At 40.6% G+C, this 20444-nt stretch overlaps 1 protein-coding gene across 5 annotated transcripts in view; it reads left to right on the top strand.

Moving 5' to 3' along the window:
• Positions 1-8421: 8421 nt before the first annotated feature.
• The window catches only part of TCAIM (T cell activation inhibitor, mitochondrial), a 90321-nt gene continuing 78298 nt past the window's right edge, over positions 8422-20444 (top strand). Inside the window, exons 1-6 of one of the 5 annotated variants that reach the window (XM_087712901.1) lie at positions 8422-8622; positions 9540-9605; positions 10184-10307; positions 11845-11998; positions 13831-14074; positions 18974-19096. In XM_087712901.1, the coding sequence (XP_087569027.1) occupies positions 9577-9605; positions 10184-10307; positions 11845-11998; positions 13831-14074; positions 18974-19096 (674 nt within the window). In that variant the 5' untranslated portion in view covers positions 8422-8622; positions 9540-9576. Of the gene's footprint in view, positions 9606-10183; positions 10308-11844; positions 11999-13830; positions 14075-18973; positions 19097-20444 lie in introns of all 5 variants that reach the window. The other 4 variants (XM_014068759.2, XM_014068758.2, XM_014068757.2 and 1 more) reach the window with 4 other exon arrangements.

Genomic DNA, 20444 nt, shown 5'->3' with positions numbered 1-20444 from the left:
TTTTTCATTGATTTTATGGCACTTGATATGGCATTAGGATAACTGGCACTTCCTCTTTTGTGGCTGTTGTTATTTTTGAGTGATTTTGAGTGATCTTGGTCTTTGGACAGCTCTGAATATTTTTTCAATTATTTATAACATTTTCTGTATTGTTCTACATACTGAGCCATCTTCACATTTTAGTTCAAAAATCTTTCTTCTAATTATAAGCTTGTGTTTTGCTTACTAATCCCTTTGTTTTCTTTAATTGCCCTTTTCACATGTTAAACGTATGTGTTTCTTCTTGGATACATTTTCTTATAGTCTTGCAAAATTTGACATATTTCAGTTTATTAGTGAAACTTCTGGTATTCTTCATTGTCCATTGTTTTTTCATTAAATGAATAGTTTCATCAAATGTTTGACTGTACAAAGTGTTTTTCTAGTGGTGCTATAGATTTAAAAATTCAAGGATGTTTTTGACTATTTGTTCATTTTGGTGTAAGGTTCCAACCGATGTTGAATCATGAGCCTCAAGCCAAGCTTCAAAAGAAATCCAGTTATTTATTAAAAATTTCATGTCAGCATGATCCAAGTGAAGCCAACTCTGACCTCGCTTAATTCACACCCTGGTTTCCCCCTCCCCACAAGGTGTGTCATCAGTCACATTCCCCAATGAAGCAATTTTGTGGGTTGTAGAAGTCACTCCTTCTGGCACTGTGGGTCATGGAGATGATGTTGCCGCTGGAGATGATGTTGCCGCTGGAATGTACTTTATTTTGACTGAAATGCAAATTCCTCAATGCAGCTGTGAGTTTTCAGTTTTCCCATCCCTTTGCCTATGGAAACTTGAGAGCAGGTCAGGAATGCTTCATGAGTTGACATTCGGCTTCCCTCAGTTCCTGAAGGCGACCTGTGCAAAGCAAAAACTGTTTGAGTACAGGCATAGATTTTAGCGGTGCAACCCGCCCCAGGGCTTGTTGGGTTTCCTTAATAGAATTTAGCCATGAGGTGGTCAGTTTGGATGTTTCTGCTCTTTACCCAAGATGCCTCTCTTAAGGAGTAGCCCTTCCACTTGATTAGGTATTGGAACTGTTTCCTTGGCACTTCGAGTCGAGGATCCGTTGCACCTCATAATGGGTTTAGACTCCTATGACCTCTGGGTCCAGGAGCTCATGAGATAGTAGTTTCAGGGTTGACCCAAACATGGGTTTTAAGAGGCTGCTATGGAATAATGGGTATATCTTCCCATCGGGGCAATTTTAATTGCATTGCAAATTTAATCTTCACTATAGGAAATGGCCCCATGAACTTGGGTCCCAGATTCTTGCTGGGGAGTTTTAATATCGAGTATTTTGTGGTGAGGTAGGCCTTTTTCCCCAGCTGGAATGGCAGTTGTGAGGCTCGGTGTTTATCTGCCTGTTTCTTATAGGTCTGTACCAATTTAGCTAGTGTTTTCATGACATTTTACCATGCTGCTTTTAGCATTCACAGTCACTCTGTCTAACTGACTGAGCAGAGGAGATCCCATGGGTATTCTGGCATTGGGACGAAGTCCATGTGCTCACTACTTTGAATGGAATTAGTCCCGTGCTACTGTGAACAACATTATTGTATGCAACCTCAGTGAAAGGCAGGAGGTCCACCCAATTGGACTGCTGATAATTCCCATAATACCTCAGGTACTGCTCTACCATGGCGTTCAGACATTCTGCCCCCCCCCCAATAGTAGGCAGATGAAAAGCTGAGCTAAGGCCCTGAGGGGACCCAATGGACTGCATGAACTCCCTTCAGAACTTTGCCATGAACTGGACCCCTCTGTCAGACGATTCTTCATGGCACTCCATGCAGGCGGTAGTTGTACTTCAGGAACTTTTTGGCTAGCTGGTGGGCTGAGGGTAGTCCACTTCAGGGTATGAAGTGTGCCTGCTTGGAGAAAGTCAATCACAATTCAGATCACAGTGTCCCCCTGCTCTTTGGCAACTCCACTATAAAATCCATTGCAATTTCCTCCCATGGCCTCGTTGGCTCTGCCACTGGTTGCAGTAGTCCAGGAGGTTTTCCTGATTGCTTTTTCATAGTGGCACAGATGGTGCAACTTTTCACATAACTGTCCACATTTTTCTTCATGCTAGGGCACCAGAATTGCATCTGTGCTAAGTGTAAAGTCTTTAGGAACCCAAAGTGGCCTGCCAATTTGACATCGTTGCTCCTCTGGAGGATTAACGTGCAAAGGGACTCTGGGATGTAGGGTAACCATAACTCTTTACATGCTAGGTCCTCCCTTTTTGTCAAGATATGTTGGTTGTCATGGAACCAGAGGTCTATTAGCACTTTGGCTTTGAGTTTCCTGGTTAGATTGCTTGGGGTCAGTCTTGCCGGTTGCAGCATTGTTGTCTGGTGGTTACTTGGGCTGCTTTTTGGGTAGGGGGGATGATTGTATCTACTACCTCCTCTCATTCACATTTGTACTGGAGCATGTGGGAGAGGGCATCAGCTAGAAAATTCCTCCCTCCTGGCATGTACTTTAGTACAAAATTGAATCAGTTGAAGTGTTGAGCCCAGCAGACTAGTTTGGGCAATAGCTTATGTGTGGTCCTAAGGGCCTCCAGATTTTTGTGGTTAGTCCAGACTTCAAACTGTTTCTCTCCCCTTCCAGCAGGTGGCACCAGGTTAGCAGTGCCCATCTTACTGCAAAAGCCTCTTTCTCCCATGCCGCCCATCGCCTCTCTGTGTCTGTGATTTGTGGGAGGTGTAGGTGCAGGGCTGTAATTTTCCTTGGCTATTTCTTTGGAGTAGCATTGCTCCCATTGCCACGTTGCTGGCAACTGCTTGGATGACAAAGGGTTATTTGGTGTCAGGATGCTTCAGCACCGGTTCCTTTGCAAAATGTTCTTTTAGCGTTTTGCATGCCTTTTGGCACGTAAGGTCTCACTGTAGGGTTGTCCCAGGTGGAGCTTCGTCCTTGGACCCCCTGTCTTTAGGAGATCTGTCATGGGTTTGGCAATCTTTGTGAGGGAGGGGATGAATTGCCTGTAAAGGTTTGTGAATCCTAGGAAGCTTTGTAGCTATCTGTGGGTGCAAGGGGGCTGTCAGCCTAGGAAGGCTTGTACTTTGACTGGGTCCATCTCTATGCCCTCATTTGACACTCAGTAGCCCAGGCAGCCTAGCCATACATGGTGAAATTTGCATTTTGACAGCTTGATGTACAGATTTGCTGCTAGAAGTTCTTCCAATGCCTGGTGGACTAGAGGTATGTGGTCCTCCATGGTGTCAGTATAGATGAGGATATTGTTCAGGTAGACAAGGATCCCCTTATAGAGATGCTTATGCAACACCTTGTTTATTAACTGCATTAACTGCTGGGGGGCGTGCAGTCCGAAAGGTACTACTTCGAATTGGAAGCTCCTGAGGGGGCAGTTGAATGCTGTTTTCCATTCATCTCCTTCCTTGATGGGGACTCAGTAGTATGCTTCTCTGAGATCTAATTTAGTAAAGATTTTTCCATATAGGTTGTGCACACACAGAGTTTATATCTCTAAAGTCCACATATAATCTCATAGTTCCATCTTTTTTTTTCTTTAAATAGGACTGGGGATGCAACCTGCTTGATAGGTTTTTGTCTATATATTTGTGCATTTCTTGCATTTCCTGTGATATTGTGGCCTATAGTTTAGGTTTGGGTAGTTTTGCCCTGGGGATGATTCCGATGGTACAATCCATCTGTGGGGAGGTAGGACATCACACTCCACCTTGCTGAACACTTCCCCAAGGTCCTGATATTCTTTGGGGATCTTTTTGACATCTGAGGTTTTGACAGAGGTGGCCACCAATTGTTCTGATGGGGCCTTTGTGGGGTTTCCTGCATGGGTGATGCTTCCATTTTCTGGTGTGGAAGGGGTTGGGGATACTCGGAACAACTCAGAGAACAATCCGCATATGCCTGTGCTTGGTGTGTTTGGCAGTCTCCCTCAGCTCTAGTTTGTAGAGGGGAGGAGCTGCCCACCTTGGGCAGCCTGCCTGTTGGGCAGAGGAGCCACCACCAGCAGCCTCATTCTCCTTCTGTTGGGTGGAGAGTGGATGTGCATTCCAGAGGTGGTCTCTTACCAGTTTGCAATGGTTCAGGTGAAGCAGTAGTGGAAATTGGGTCTAGGTTGCCAAACCAGTAGGGGCGGAGCCTGGCCATGCCCCTGAACTTGCTGGGACACTCGCCCTTCCTTGCCTTCACCATGTTCATCCACAGAACTGCCTCCTCCTGCCTACACACAGGTAAACATTCGTGCTAGCCTACCACCTCCCTCTACCAACCAGTGTCTCCCAAAGTTGCTGCCATTGCAGCCATTGCAGGGATGGGAATGTGGCTATGAAGCTTGCTGGGCTGGAAAGCCCCCTCCCCACCAGGATGAAGCCACCACCATTGCAGTTCCTAGAGAGCCATGCTCATGTTGGCAATCCAGAGGGCAGGGGGAACTGGCTGCTGCCTCCTAGCTTTGGAGCCAGCCAGGGGTGAGCTGGGCAGGGGCAATGGCAACAATGGAGTCCAGCACTTGGGGAGGACAATGTTAGCATGCTCCCAGTCACACCCTGCAGTGCCTCCGTCCACCAGCTCAGAGCAGTGGACTCAGCTGTGAACATTTTTGAAACCTACCACTGCTGCATTCCCATCTATGTGGCTTCACTTCAAAGGGCTCAGTTTCAACCCCCCTATCTTTTGGGCAGCACAACTCCTCTCATCACGAATAGTGGTTTGGTCAAATTTCGCCCTCAGCTGTTCTAAGGATCCTCCCAAGGGTTTTGGGGAGTCTGGCCTATTCCCAGTCCCTCATCCATTGCACTCTTCCTAGCTCATTCAGGTTTCCCCCCCCCCCAATGCTCCCTAGAGTGGGAGAGCACAACCTCAGCCACTTTAGGGACTTTTCCTCACCAATACTCATCCCTTTTCATTTGGGTCACTGGGGTGGGTGTCTGAGCTGTCTCGGCTTTGATGTCCAGAGACCCCTGCAGTTTGGTTCTGATTGGGCTGCTGGCTCCTGGCATTTTCTGAGTGGGGGCAATTTCTGCCCTATTCTGGATCACCTGGAGCAAGCTCTCTTCAGATAGTCTGTCTTCTGCCATGGTAGCCTGAGTTCTCTCCATGTAACCCAGGGGTCAGGAAGCTAACAGAAAGCCCGGGACTCAGGAATCCTGGTCATTTTGATTAGTTTTAGGAGAGTTGGCTTGCTGTAAGGGCTCCAACTGATGCCCTAATTAAATCATGAGTATCAAGTCAAGCTTCAAAAGAAATCCAGTTTTAATTTTATTCTTGTTTTCTTTCCCTGCCAAATATACCTCAACACTATTTTATTTAGATCTTCAAAATAATATTTCCCTAATCTAATTGTAATTGTCTGGAACAAATATAAAATCTTTTCCCTGCTGCTATTCTTCCCAGCAAAGATAATTGTAATTTCTCCCAATTTTTCATCTCTGTATGCTATGCCATAGTGGTTCATAATTATACTTATATAACTTCCCATTTGAGGTTGAAATATAAACTCCTAAATATTTGACCTTTTTAACTATTTCACATCCTGTCATTCCTTCTTATTCTTCCCTTTGTTTAGTGTTCATATTTGTAACTAGCATCTTTGTTTTCCCTAAATTTATTTTAAATCCTGACACTTGGCCATATTGATTAATCATATTCATAAAACCTTACTAGATTCCTGTGGTTGGGTTAATGTTATAGCCAAGACTCTAAGTCTTCTGATGGTTCTGCTCTTGGCGGCTCACACAGGAGCGTTTTACAAGCAAGGTTCCTGCTGCTAGATTGCGCAGTCGCTCAAGTGCAAGGCATGATTCGCTGCTCCCAGATCAGGAGGCGGGAGAATCAGTGCCTCCTTTGCATATGAATTTTTTTGCTTTTTAACCCTTGCTTAACTTTTAAAAGGCGAAAAATTCCTTATGCAAAGGAGGCCCCTAGTTCTCTCGCCTCCTCCTATAGTTAACACTAAGCAGACTCCAAGCCACTGTGACTTGGAATCTGGTAGTAACTACCTTGGCTTTAATTATTTTTTTAAAATTTTTAAAATTTTTTAAAAATTCTTTCCTTTTCCTGAGGAGACTGCTGAGGCCCTGCCTCCCCTGCCTCTAGTGACTGCACGTCCCTGAGATGCACCAAGATTTTGAAGAGGTAAATTTTTAAAGAAAGTTTTTGCCCTCCCCAGCACCTAGGAGCACACTGCGGATTTCCCAAACCCTCTGCTCATTTTTGTGATAAATGGGGCATGCAGAGGGTTTGGGAGGCCTGTAGAGAGCTCCTGGGAATTGGAGAGGGCAAAAACAAGCAAAAACCGGCCCGTTTTTTTGTGAAAACATGCCCATTTTTCACAAAAAAACGGGACATGCACAGAGTTTGAAAGGTCTGCAGAGTGTTCCTGGGGACTTGGGAGGGCAAAACCACCCAATTTTTGTGAAAAATGGACCCCTTTTCACTCATTTTTGCCCTCCCGGGGTCCCGGGAGCTCTCTACAGGCCTCCCAAACCCTCTGTGCATCCATTTTGGAAGGAAAAGGTGCATCTTATAGTCCAAAAAGCATGGTAATTCACGCCCCACCTCTGACTATGTTTCCCCTTCTCCCCAAGGTGTGTCATCAGTCACATTCCCCAACAAAGCAAAGTGGGTTGTAGAAGTCACTCCCTCCAGCCATTATGGGTCTACCTAGAGATGATTTTGATGCTGCTGCTGAAATGTGCTTTGTTTTGCTTGAAATGCAAATTCCTCAATGCAACTGTGAGGCTTGGTTTTCCCATCCCCCTGTCTATGGCAACTCGAGAACAGGTCAGGAATGCTTCGCAAATTGACATTTGGTTCATCTCTTCCAAATCTTGCAGCAGACAATGTTCATCTCTTCCAAATCTTGCAGCAGAGTAAAGTGATTTGATGCATTAATCTCAAAGTTGCTGTTCTCCTTTAAAGACTTATCACTCTTTATTTTTTGTTTTTTGTTTTTTGTGACGTCTTTATCATGTAGGGAGTAATATAGGGAATTAAATATTCCTCAGGCAAGAATATTCAAGAAGAGATAGTCCTTCAGATATTCAGGCCTTGAAATAACTTTTGGATTAACACCAGCTGATTATACCACACTCATAACCCTAATTTGAATCGGTACCCAAGCCATAGCATTTTGTATTAAGCTTTGGTGCAAACTTGTCTTCTTCAAATTTGAGGTTTGAAGGCATGGGCAACTATTGGATATATGTTAGTTATATAATTATTCTTTTAACACACAATTCTTAAGAGATGTAAAGCAAATCTAAATATTAAACATTTCAATTAAGAACTTTTAGTAGTACAGGCTTTTTCTTTTGGATCTATGTTTTATATAGTTTATAATGTGATTTATTCTAATGAACTCCATCACTGAGATGATTGGCAACCTAAAAATTCATTCTCAATTCCTCTTATTTTCCTATGTAATTCCAAAGATCTTCCATCATTTGCATCTAGATTATACTTTTTGAAAACTCATAAAGCATTTCTAAGATGTCCAATTTCTGGGAAAAAATCAATATAATTAATTCTTAACTAATTGAACAATAAATTTACTATTATATGTTTGGATGTCACCATAACACCTGGCTGACCAATTGTTCAGACTTGTTACTCGTTTGATAGAACACCATCAAGAAATCTCAAGATTATAGATTAAACTGGGAAGTAAAAGTTGCAGGAGAGAGGGCAAAAAAACCCACCTTGTGTTTGTGTATCACCATAGATATTTAGGAAAGCTGTGTTATAGTGGCTAAAAATCAGAGGTTTCAGATTACCATGTTTCATCAAAAGGCATCAACCGCATCCCGAACTGCCTTTTCTCCATCACATTTGATAAAATGAACTTCAGCTCAGGAAACCTGATGTCTTTAAATAAAATGCACTTTATAAATGTTACTAGAATTCTGATCCCTATAGCTGCTACTGGCCAGTCAATTGGAGATTTAATAAGATAACTGCACTGAGTGACTTAACGTTTGTGCAGTACCTCCAATAGTTGTTTAGGAATTTCATTCTTTCTGCAGCAGATGGTCGCCCGCTTATGGTATATTTACTCTGAAGTCTAGAATGAATGAACTTATAAGCGCTTTCAGGGAATGTGCCTGCCACCGGTTGAGTGCTGGCCCTTGTACATGCGCTCCACGAAGCCCTCAAATAAAGACAAGGTTGGGGAGCTGAATTCCAGTTCCAATTAAAGGAATCGAAGACTTTCAGCTGATATTATAAAGGGACCTAAATTAAATTCGTCTGCTAAGCGGCGCGGCCTCTTGAAACAGCAACGGCGCAGAATTGCGAGCGGTGCCGCTCCGCCTTTCAAAACGCGATGGAGGGGGAGGGCTTTAGGGGCGGCAGTGGTGACGTCGAGGGGGTGGCAGAAATACGTTGGCGGGCGGAGCGCCTTCCTACACCTCAAAAGGTCTTCTTGGGCGGAGGAGGTGGCGTGTGAAGGGATTGTATCAGGCTGTCTGCACCTTGGGGCTTTTCCGTGTTGAAGCCATGGTATCCCTGTTCCTTGAAGAAACAGCTGAGGCGGGGAGCGGCAGCAGGCGGAGCGGTTACTGTGACGGGAAACTGTTGGTGTAACACCCCAAGCGCCTAATGACTGGGTTGTAAGAACAAGGGTTTGCTTTCAGTGCTTTAGTAATTTCATGCTTCAAAACCTTTTGGGCATTTTTCTGGATAGTTGTACGACTCTCTCCGCTGATGTCCTTCGCGTAGGCCTTGAACGTCTTGAATTCAAGTTGTCCTTCGGTGTGTGTGTGTATGTGTTAAATACCGATCCAGGCAGGCAGTCCCAAAGAAGTTAAAACAAATGGATTTTGGAATGGCATGCAGCTTAATGGGTCTATTTGTATACCATTTTCTGTTATATAATAAGTGTATTTTGCCTGCATTTTTAAGTACATGAAATTAATTGCCTTATATAAGCTTCTGAAAAACTTTTACAATGTTAATAATTAAGAATCTTTATGAATATTGTAACTATATCGGTAGATATATTTAAATAAAATAACACCTAGATAGCATTTGCTGTTATTGAAAAATTAAACATGTTTAGATCTGATCAGTCCTTCTATAGGAGGCTTTCAGAAAATCCCAGTGCTATAATTTAGATTGGAAAATCAAACATATTGAAAGAAGACATTAGCTAACAATTTCTGTATTGTTGAAAGAAAATGACAAGTTCAATTTTTAGTAGCTTTACATTTTTCATCAGCAATAATTTTGATTCAGTACCTTTTATCCTTCTGGTCCATTTCATCTTAACTTTGAAGTGCATGCCAAGGGAAGTAGGTTTAATATTTTTGTATCAGAATGATTGGGATTTATTGTTTTGAGGACACATGTTCTTTTCATCAATTTGTAAGCTATCAAGTTTTTGTTCCACAATGTTAAGCAGACAGTAATTTCCATTACTTAAAATAATTTAATGTAATATCAAATATTTTTCAGTTAAATTTTGTAACTTGAAATATAAGTAACACTAGAAAATATATATTAATGATTTTTTCTTTGTTTATAGATATTTAGAATCAGTTTGGAATCCAGATTAAACAAAGATGTTTTGCCATTGGTTGACAGTAAGGAGGTAAAGTGATTCTTTCTATAGTTTTTAACATACCATTTTAAAGGGTTATATTCCTTTGAATAAAGAGTGAATTGAGTTAGAATTCTTAACTTGGTTCAATAATTTAATCTTATAAATTATATTTTTTTAATATTAGGCAAGTACTTTTTGACAGAAAATATAGGTACTCCTTGACTTATGACCACAATTGAGGCCAAAATTTCCACTGCTAAGCAAGATAATTGAATCACTGCACTTATTAATTTAGTAACAAGCATGTTAAATGAAACTGGCTTCTAAATTGACTTTGTTTTTTAAAATGTTGCAAAAGATGATCACACGATCACAGCAACTGCAACTGTCATAAATAAGAACTGGCTGCCTAGCATCCGAATTTTGATTATGTAACTGTGAGGATATTGAAACTTTCATAAGTATGAAAAATAGTTATAAATCACTTTTTTCTATGCTGTTGTAACCTAGAAAAATCAAATCTAATTTTATTGACTTATCCATCCTTCATGTAACATGTCATTACCCTGAGCAAAGCTTTTGGTGTTCTGTTTGGTTGGCTAACAATGCTTGATTGTTTGTTTAAGGTTATATTTCAAGAAACTACAATTGCAGGCAAGAGCATTATCTGGGGCTGATGCTATAAATGCTCTGCGACCATTCTATTTTGCAGTACATCCAGATTTTTTTGGTCAGCATCCCAGAGAAAGGGTAAAATACTTCTATTTTTTGAGATAGAATTCTATGTATTTAAACAAATCTGAATTTTGAACATACCTAAGACTGCACTATTTACTACTTCTAGGTTAACTGAAGTCTGTGCTCAACTAATAGATTGTTAATCTGAAATCGATATTGTAATGTAGTATTTTCCACACACAAAACATGTGCAAATTGTTTACTATTAAACTATGGCCTATCTATTTAAAAGAGACGTCCTTTTGTAAGAGATAAAGATTATTCTTTTAATCATGTTTTCGGAACATATATATGTATTTATAGATAAAACAGATTGGATAAATCAGACTAGTGTAAAAATGAATGTATCAGGCTAAAAATTGTGAGAAACTGGAATACCGTGAGTTCTGATCCTGATTTATGCATGAAGTGAGATGCGTTAGATTGAGTCAGTCACTTCCTCTCAGCCTTAGGAAAAAGACAGTGGCCCTGAAAATACAAAGAGCACACACTCAGAAAGAACTTGAATATCCGAAAAACATTGCTTACTTATAATAAAGAAATTAAAATTTATGCAGTTAACTGGAGCCTTCTATAAAACAATGTTCACCTGGAATTTGGCTAATCCAAACCTTCTTAGATTTAGAAAAGTCATCAAAACTTGATGTATTTTTTGGGCAGACTGGAAAATGGAAATTACATCATTTGTTGTTTGTTTTTTTTGGCAATTTGGATAACTTCTTTATTTGATTTGTGCTGCCCAGACACATGATAGCTGCATGGTTTTTGTTAGATATATGTTGTTCGAATTCTGTATATTTATTTAGGTATACATTCTTCTCATAGATTGGAGTTAGCATATAATTCAAGTTAGTTAGTTGACTTTATTGATTAACCATATCAAAGTGCAGAGTTCCAGACACAAATTGTTACTAAAATCTGATAAAAACAATTTAAAATGGAATTGGATAAAAATAAAATTTAAAATGAAATTGAAATAGAATACAATTTAAAATGAAATTGGAATAAAATACAGCTTAAAATGAAATTGGAATGAAATAAAATAATGTAATATATAGATAAATAAAATATTATAAAATTACATTTCGGTATCACCCCTACAATCTACTCCAATTAGTCCCACATATGCTGATCTCAACGGAACCATTTTGCTTATGTACTCTGCTGTGTTAAATGTTATTTTCAGATTCTGGCCACACATAAGGTAAGTTGTTTTGATATTGGGATATAATTCTACTAAAATAAAAATGTAAAAAATCTGTAAGCAATGTTTCATTAATTGAGTGATTGCTGGGATTCTTTGGCAAAGAAAATGACACAGGTGATTTTCTTCATTTATCATTGAAGCAATCATAATATGTTACCTTTTAATAGAAATATTCTAAACAACACGCCATATAATCTTTCAGTGTAACTGAAAAAATCCAGTTAAAGAAAAATATTTGATCATCTGGAATATATTTTATTAAGCAAGATGGTTGTAATCTATTTCTAATGTATCTGCTTTAAGGTAATCTGTGTCTGCATTTGAGTATTTTGTTATTTTCAGGAAATCAATGAAAATTCTCTGAAAAGATTAAATGGGTATTTGGAGAATCTCCAGAAACCAGGCTTCAGGTCATTTAAACCAACTCGACTCACTTTTTATGTACGAGAGAGAGAACAAAGCCCTTCCAGTGTCCAAGAATCATTTGGTGCTGCAGGTATTTTTAACATTTGGAATTTTACTAAATCACTGACAGATTATGGATAACTGACATTCCTCTTGTGTTTGATTTTTTTTTTTAAATTATGTGCCAGGAAATCTTCAATATATCTTCTTAAAGATTTCCTTCTGCATCCATAGTGACTTTACTATTCCTTTTGTCAATATATAAATGCAACATGTACTGATAGTTCTTGAGTTATATTTATCCAATGATTGTTAGAAGTTACAATGGTGCTGAATGTACAATGGTTACAGTTGGTTCTTAGAAATATACCTGTCTAAGCACTTGGACCACCATGATCATATGATTTCAGTCTGGGCATTTGGATACCCATTTGTATATATGACCAGTTGCCAAGCATCTGCAATCACATGATTGCAATTTGTCATCTTCTCTGCTGTTTTCCCCAGAAAGATAATGGGGAAGCCAACAGGGAAAGTTGCAAGTTGCTAGGGTGGCACCATACACCCTTCTTAAACACATGCAGGGCTCTCATGAACCCCTGCATACTATACCTGACCTGCTTAGTGTCTATTTTATGCACCCCCTAACTTTTGAATTACCTCTTTACGCATCCCTAGACACCCTCACTGATCTGCATGGCACTTCTCATGCAGCTACATGCACCCTTCCTGACCACCTCCACATCCCTTTCTTGCCTTTCTTAACCACTTTGGGATTCAGTTGATGATGTCAAACAGGCTCGCGTGTATTGCCATTGCTAAACTATGCAGTTTGCTTAATGATAGAAATTCTGGTTCAATTATGAATGTAAATTGAGGACTATCTAAAACTGCATAATATCTTGCCTGATTTAGTGGTAGGATATTCATTTTAAACTAAAATTTACATGCAATTTTGCATTTTCAAATGGTAGATTGGGGCTTAGCTTTTTTCTGTTATTAATATTTTCCTTATGAGGGGCAGTTTGATATAGTGGTCAAGGCATCACACTAGAAACTGGGAGACCATGAGTTCCACCTTTGTCACAAAGCAAGATGGATAACTTTGGACTAGTTACTTTTTCTAAATTCTAGGAAGGGACAATAAAAACTTGGCCAGGAAAGTTGCAGGGCAAGGATTTATGCAGATTGTATCTAAGAATCAGACATGATTAAAGAGGGAAAAAAATCTCCAATAATGTTATTGTGGAAATAATTGCATAATTTAAAATCATCTCCAGGGTGGAAAAATTAGGATATTCTTCTCCAATCTGGTGTCCTTCATGCTGGATGTTTCAGCTTAATATAACTGGAATACACCAGGTTGGTGAGATTGCTGTAAATGAATAATGTCTAGTTTGTTCATTTGTTTTATTCCATTTGTATACCATTTAACAGACTAGAAATTACAAAAGATTGTAAAATATAGTAATGGATAAATTATTTTGAAATGGAAAATTATTTTGAAATGTCAGTGTAATTGTATACAGACAGTAGCTTTTTTATTTAGAATGTTTGTTGGCACACTCTGATTGTACTGTATGGTTTATATAAAATAGTATCCAATTTTATATTTTTATCAAGCTCTTGCAGATCAAATGTCTGACCAAATACAGTGATAATCAATAAGATTAGTAAAGCTCTTTATAGGAAAATCTATTGCTATCAATCTTGGTACAAATTCTGCTGAATTCATGCAGCAGAACTTGTATCAAGTATTCTCAATAGAAATCAGATCTTTATAACAATCTCAGACTTAGCATTATGATTAACTAACAATAAAAGTTTAATCTTCAACTCTGATTTGCATTGTCTTTTAAAGCAAGTATAGAAACAATATAAATGCATTTACTTAAATACAGCCTTGTTCTGTGCATTTCATAGGATTTCGAGCAGTGAGTTTTACTTTGCATACCAGAGACTTGTTAAGCACAGTATTAGATATCTTGAACTCCTGCAGTTTATCTACGGATCATGTCCAAAGCTTGAACGGCAGTGTAAATACTCAGGAAACCAAAAGAATGTTTCACAGGCCTATTAAATGGGACAAGACATACTATTCTTTTACTGGATTCAAGGATCCTGAGGAAGAACTGGAGCAAGCCCAGAGGATGGAAACCACCCTGAGGTAGTTATGTAAAAATATGCTCAGTTGACTTCTTTACAAACTATTCTGTTTGAGGCAGAGATCTTTCCCAGCCAATGAGCCCATTGTCTTTCTTTGACCATGCACTTCTCAATAATTGTGGAGATAGCATCCAGACATGGGTTGACATTGTCCACTCTTGGATTGGACTGAGTCTGATTATTAATATTTAAGATATGCCCCTGTCGACTCAATCCACTCCAAAAGCACAGGACGTGTCATCAAGCTTTTCCTTTGTATAATTGGTGTACTACTACTATTACTGTAAAACTTAGACTTTTCATCAAAATATATATCTGTGAGTACTTTATATATTCCTCCTGAGTGTCCATCTGCCGCTAAAAGCCAGTACAAGGGGCCACATCAGCTGGGGCCTAAGGGGCCTTGTGCCCACTGGCTCTCCCCTGATTAAAGACTATCAAATGGCTGGCAAAGGGTGGAAGAGAACTTAGCGCTCATTGTTGGTAGCCTGGGAGCAGGGAGTGCAATTTGGCTCAGCTACAAACCACCATCATTGTAGCAAGGCAAGGAAGCTGCAAGAGGTTGTATTTTACCTTGTCTTCAGTCCAGAGATTTGCCTATCCCCGTTTCACAGCCAGGGTGCTGGCAGAGTAAATCACCGCCTGACAGAAGCATCACTGAGGTGATAGCGATGCGGCTCCTTTCATCCTCGCGGAAGCTCGCAGCAGCAGGGAGAACGCGGGAGCAGTTTGCTGCATGATCAGGCTTAATCTCCCGATCAAAGGCAGAGCTCTCCTGTTGATTGCGCCACACTTGTAGCTCCAGGAGCGCAACATCGGTAGCTCGCTAAAAAGAAAAAAAGTGTGAACTGCCATTTTTTGCGCCAGTAAGCCCTGTGAGGAAGGCGCAAACGCTATTTTGTGTGCGCCACGTCCCAAGGTGGTGCAGTCCTAAGTCTCACAGAGAAGGCCAGGTGTCAGGCACAAGTTTACTGGCTGTAGCACCATCTCCTGTATCACCACCCTTGTCATTTACCTCTCAAAGAGGAGAGGGGACGAAGGGCCATAAGAAATTAGACAAATCTGCCAGGTAAAAAAGTCTGCAAAATCAACCGCTAAGTTGTCCAGACATAAGGACAAGTCAGGGATACAGGGGTCACATTCCTCATCCTCCAAAGTGACCGAGCCCAGTCCTTGGACAGCCAGTCTCTACGCCTGTCCCCATTGAGACTGGGTAATGAACCAGGCCCCTTCAGTCCTATGTTGCCTATCAACACTTCAGGCCTTTACCTGACCTTCACAGTTTAAGCTTCACAGTGGGTCAAGGCAGAGGTCTGGAAGCTTCTTTCACACCTGCTGCTGCAGGGCTCCAGCCTGACTTACAGTTGGCCTCTGTTGTCATGCCTAATTTGCAAAATATAATTGCTGAGGCCATCAAGCAGGGCATAGCTGCTGGTATGCAAAGACGAGCCACAAAGAAACCAGCGAGGGCCCCTATAGCTCCCCTAGTACAGCAACCTGACCTTCCTGAGATAAAGGGCCAATCCCTTGACCAGCCTCCATGCAGTCAATCACCTGTGTCCAAAGAAGGGGAAATCAGGGAAGCTAATCTATCAGGTGATAACACTTTGGTCCCGGAAACACCTATCTCTGCTGGCCTCTTTCTTCCAACCCTCTTTCCAGCTATGCAAGGTGAAGACGGCAGCTGACCTTGGAGGGCAGGTGGCAGCACCACAGGCCTTGACATCCACTGCATTTTTACTGAACGGAAAGAGGAGGCAGAGGTCATCCCGGCTCCTCAGCTGTTTGTGGATGTAGTGCAGCATCAGTAGTCTACCCCAACAGCTGGTCCAGCTCCTTCCTCCACTGACAAACGTTTCTACAACATGGCGGAGGACCTTGATAAACTGCTGCAGTCGCCCACCATAGATGCCCTGAAATCGGCACTATATATGAACACCACCATGCCAGGCTTGCAGGAGGAGGTCCCCAAACCTGAGGACAAGAGGGCTGACCTAACCCTACAATGGGGACACCAGATGGCTGCATGGGCAGTTCGAGTGTCTACTGTGGCTTCGTTTTTTTCCAGGTCAAGCCTCTTCTGGCTGCAGCAATTGCAAGAGAGAATTTTGGTGACTGATGCCAGAGCCCATCAAAATCTTAACAAGATCGTCGCATCAGTCCAGTTTTCTTCGGATGCTACTCTTCATGCCACCAGATTCGTGTCCTGAGCAATGGCATCTTTGATAGCCTCTTACCGTTTGCTTTGGCTGCGACAATGGCAAGCAGATATGCGACACAAGTGGCGTCTGGCATCTGAGCCCTACAAAGGGGGTTCCCTATTTGGGGAGGCCCTTAACCCCTTACTTATTGAGAACAAAGACAAATGTAAGATCTTACCATCAGCCTCCAGAAAGGGGTTTTCCCGCCCGGCTCCTTATATGAAAAGGCAGCCATTTCAGGCCCATGATTATGGCAATTCCCTTCGTACTTTGGAGTACACCAACCTGGGGCTCAGGTCCCAGGGAAGCTATGACCAGGGTGGTTATGGTCAGAGGCAAAGACAGCAGTATCACAGACCCCAGAAGGGCAATCAGTTAAAATGTCCCTTTCAGTGTGGAGGGAGGCGCTATTACCGCAGACTCTAATCAACCCAGGGATCAGTTTTCTATTGGGAGGCATTTGGCACACTTCTCCGATCAGTCGGAGTGACCACTTCCGATACTTGGATTATAAACACTGTCAAGGCAGGCCTGGCCTTAGAATTTATCTCCACCCTTCGACGGTTCTTCATCCGTTGTCCAGTGTCTCGTAACCCTGACAGACAGTTTCTGATGCGGTCTGCAATCCAACACCTTTTGCACATCAAAGCTATCCAGAAGGTGCCAGGTGATTAACTTCATCAGGGCTTCTATTCTATTTTATTTGTTATCCCTAAAGCCTCAGAGTAGGGGTGGGGGTGGGGGTGGAGAGTGATTCTGGACCTAAAATGGCTCAACTGTCACCTGAAATATAGAAGGTTCAAACTGCACTCCTTGCAATCTATCTTGGCCGGAGTGCAGGAAAATGACTTCTTCACGTCCATTGGCTTGACGGAGGCATACTTGCATATTCCTATCCTACGTGACCATCGGCAGTTTTTGAAATTCTGCTATGGGAACTATCACTACCAAAATCGGGTGTTATCCATTGATCTCTTTTCTGCCCCCCGGGCATTTACCAAGGTATTGGCAGCATTGGCAGCACATCTGCAGACAATTCTCGTATGGGTACGTTACCTCGATGACATCTTGGTACAATTGGCTTCCTGGACCAGGGCTAGGGAGGACCTAGCCATCACAATACAGGTTCTTCAATCCTACAGGTTCTCCATTAATAGGCATAAGAGCCATTTAAAACCCACCACAAAGATTCTCCTATTTGGGGGCATCTATAGATATCCTGGCAGGACAAGTTTACCCTGAAGATTTATATCAATCGCACCTCTACCTTTAGGAGGTCGGAGACACTTTTTTTCTCCTTCCAGCCTACCCCTATGGGTAGGAAGGTCTCAGCTTCAACCATTGGCAGATGGTTATGAAGCTACATAACCAGAGCATACGACTCTATACAAGAACCAGACCCGAGGAGCATCAATGCCCACTCTACTAGAAGTGCGGCCACTATGGCTGCTTGGGCAACGCAGGCCTCCCTAGAGGAGATCTGCTGGATGGCCACCTGGGCATCTTCCTCTCCTTTCATAGCCAATTATAAGTTGGACATTCTGCATCTGCTGAAGTGGCATTTGGTCACAGGGTTTTGCAGGCAGTTCATGCCGAAAAGGGTACTTTGGATCAGTCTTTGTTCCACTTGTAAGGACAGTACAGCTTGGGTATGTCCCATGTCTGGATGCTATCTCCACAGCTATTGAGAAAGAGCATTGGTACTTAACCTGATACACCTCTTCTAATACTGTGGAGATAGCATCCAGCCCCTCCCTGGGGTGTTATTGATCCTTAACATGATGGTCCGAAGGTTATAGCTGCATATACCTATGTATTCCTGTTACTTGATATTTAGTGTAATATAGTTCATCGAGGCAGTGTTCATTGTTGGTATATAAAAGTGTGTTGGTTTATATTGATGACACATGAGTCTGTGTGTTTCTTCACTGAAAGCTAGGTGTGGCTAGCTACAGGGGCTTGTCTTAAATATTAATAATCAGACTCAGTCCAATCTGAGAGCGGACAATGTCAACCCATGTCTGGATACTATCTCCACACTATTAGAAGAGGTATATCAGGTAAGTACCAACATCCTTTTTATGTTTTAAACTTGATATCAGCAAACTACAAGATTTCTAGAAAATGTGTTCATCTGCATAAAATATTTTATATCCACTAATTTTCACCGCAAATATTGAAATGAAAGTATTTGCTTTTTAGATTTAAATTTCTGAAAAACATATTCATTGAACAGGAATGTGTTTCCATTTAACATCGCATGAACAGAGAAGAGTCTGTATGAGAAAATTCTGTAAAGAAATATAATCCCTCTATATGCAATAAGTGTAGTGAGCATTAGAATCTTAAAGGCATATTTACACCTACAGTGGGTCTAGAGAATCTTGGAGGGTCAGGGCAGGGGGTCGCTGACTTGTATGCTCAAAAAACCTACTTCCAATTCAATATTATATAAAATTAGACTATAGGTAATTTTAAATTACACATAAAATGGATTTTGTATTGGGTCTTAACTTTATATTAGTTATATATTGTTAGTGCTAATAGCCATTAGATATTCTCCTGTTCTCTCATGATTTTTAACTTTCTAACAGAAAATAGCAGACTCCAACAATAATGTTTTGCTTATCTATTGTGCTGCTAATTTTTAAATGCAGTGGTAATCTGTATCTGTTTCTTACCATCTCTTACCCATGTAGCTCCTGGTTAGATAATAATGAAAAAAGTGCCACAAAGAAGCTGGAGGACAGCTTACCACTCAGAAAAGAATTAGATCGTTTGAAAAACGAACTGTGTCAGCAGTTGCAGCTCTCTGATATTAGGTAATACATTAACTTTTTGGAGAAAAACAAACTTTTTGTAGAAGTTTCAAGATAAATAGAAAAATACACCTAAAATAAACGGGCCCTAGCAAATACATTTTAAATTATGCTAAAACACGTACTCTGTTGAAGATAATTATATATAAAGTATGGGAAAAATAGTTTTTACTTTCAAAAAATGCCCCATTTGTATTACAAGTGCTTTTCCAAGAAATAATTGCTTGCTCAGTTTTTCTGTAAAGTAGTGGTTACATTTTATGTAAGGCTTATAATGGTCCTCCAAGTATTTTAAGTATAATTTTGTTTCTCTTTAATTTAATTTAATTTTAATTTTATGTATTACATAAAAATGAATTATACATCTAATATTTTAGTAAAAATATTAAAACATAAGAATATTCTTCTCTATAAACTACCAATTCAATTATTTCTAAAGGACATTATTTCAAAAATGCAATTTTTTTTGTAATTTGTAATTAGCCTGTGACCCAGTTTTTCTGTGAGTTCACAGGATTTGCTGAAAGACATAATGTAACTGTTTTGTATTTTGAGGGATTTATTAAGAAAATTCATTAAGGTTAAAAAAAAACTCAATTGCAGAACATCTTACCATCAATCATCATTAATTTATGAGAAATCCATCGCATTGAGTAAAAAAAAACAAACCATGGTGTATCTTCTTCTGTACAGCATTTTCTGAATCTTACCACACAACTTTCTTCTATCTTTTGTGAAATTACACAAACCAACCAGCATTTAGTACGACTCAGACCAATTTAGTTTGGGCACTCTTCCATAAAGCTATAGGTTTTTAACAGCCATTATTGTGGTCTTAGAACTTAGAATAACTTTATTGTAATTTTGAATGTACAGTAATTGGCATACATTAAAATGAAATTTCATTGCATATAGTAATGGGTCATCACCTCCAATATACACTACATAAACATGACAAAATACATGCATACATATCAGGGGTGAAATGATCTGAAGTCTGCTACTGATTCACTTTGCGTGCACATGTGCACCAGAGCACTAAGAAGCCTTTTCTGAGTCTACAAAGGTAAGTAGAATAGCGGGGGTGGGAGGGCAGCTGTACTGTGCGATAGATTCGCTAGAAAGCAGGATTTCCTGTTTTCTAGCGAATATAAATTGCACAGCACAGCTGATTGTCACTCAGCTGACTACCAGTTCGCCTAAAACAGTAGCTTTTTTTACTATTGGTTCGGGCAAATCGGCCCGAACCAGTAGCATTTCACCCCACATACATACATACCTACCTACCTACCTACCTACCTACCTACCTACCAGTGGTGGGTTCCTACCGGTTTGGACCGGTTCTCCCGAA

The sequence above is a fragment of the Thamnophis sirtalis genome, unplaced genomic scaffold, assembly GCF_051295495.1.
Source record: "Thamnophis sirtalis isolate CommonGarterSnake01/CBP01778 unplaced genomic scaffold, rThaSir2_p1.2 scaffold_4, whole genome shotgun sequence".
In the NCBI taxonomy this organism is placed as follows: Eukaryota; Metazoa; Chordata; class Lepidosauria; order Squamata; family Natricidae; genus Thamnophis; species Thamnophis sirtalis.
Note: the sequence above shows the minus strand (reverse complement) of the source record. Positions and strands in the feature narration are given on the sequence as shown.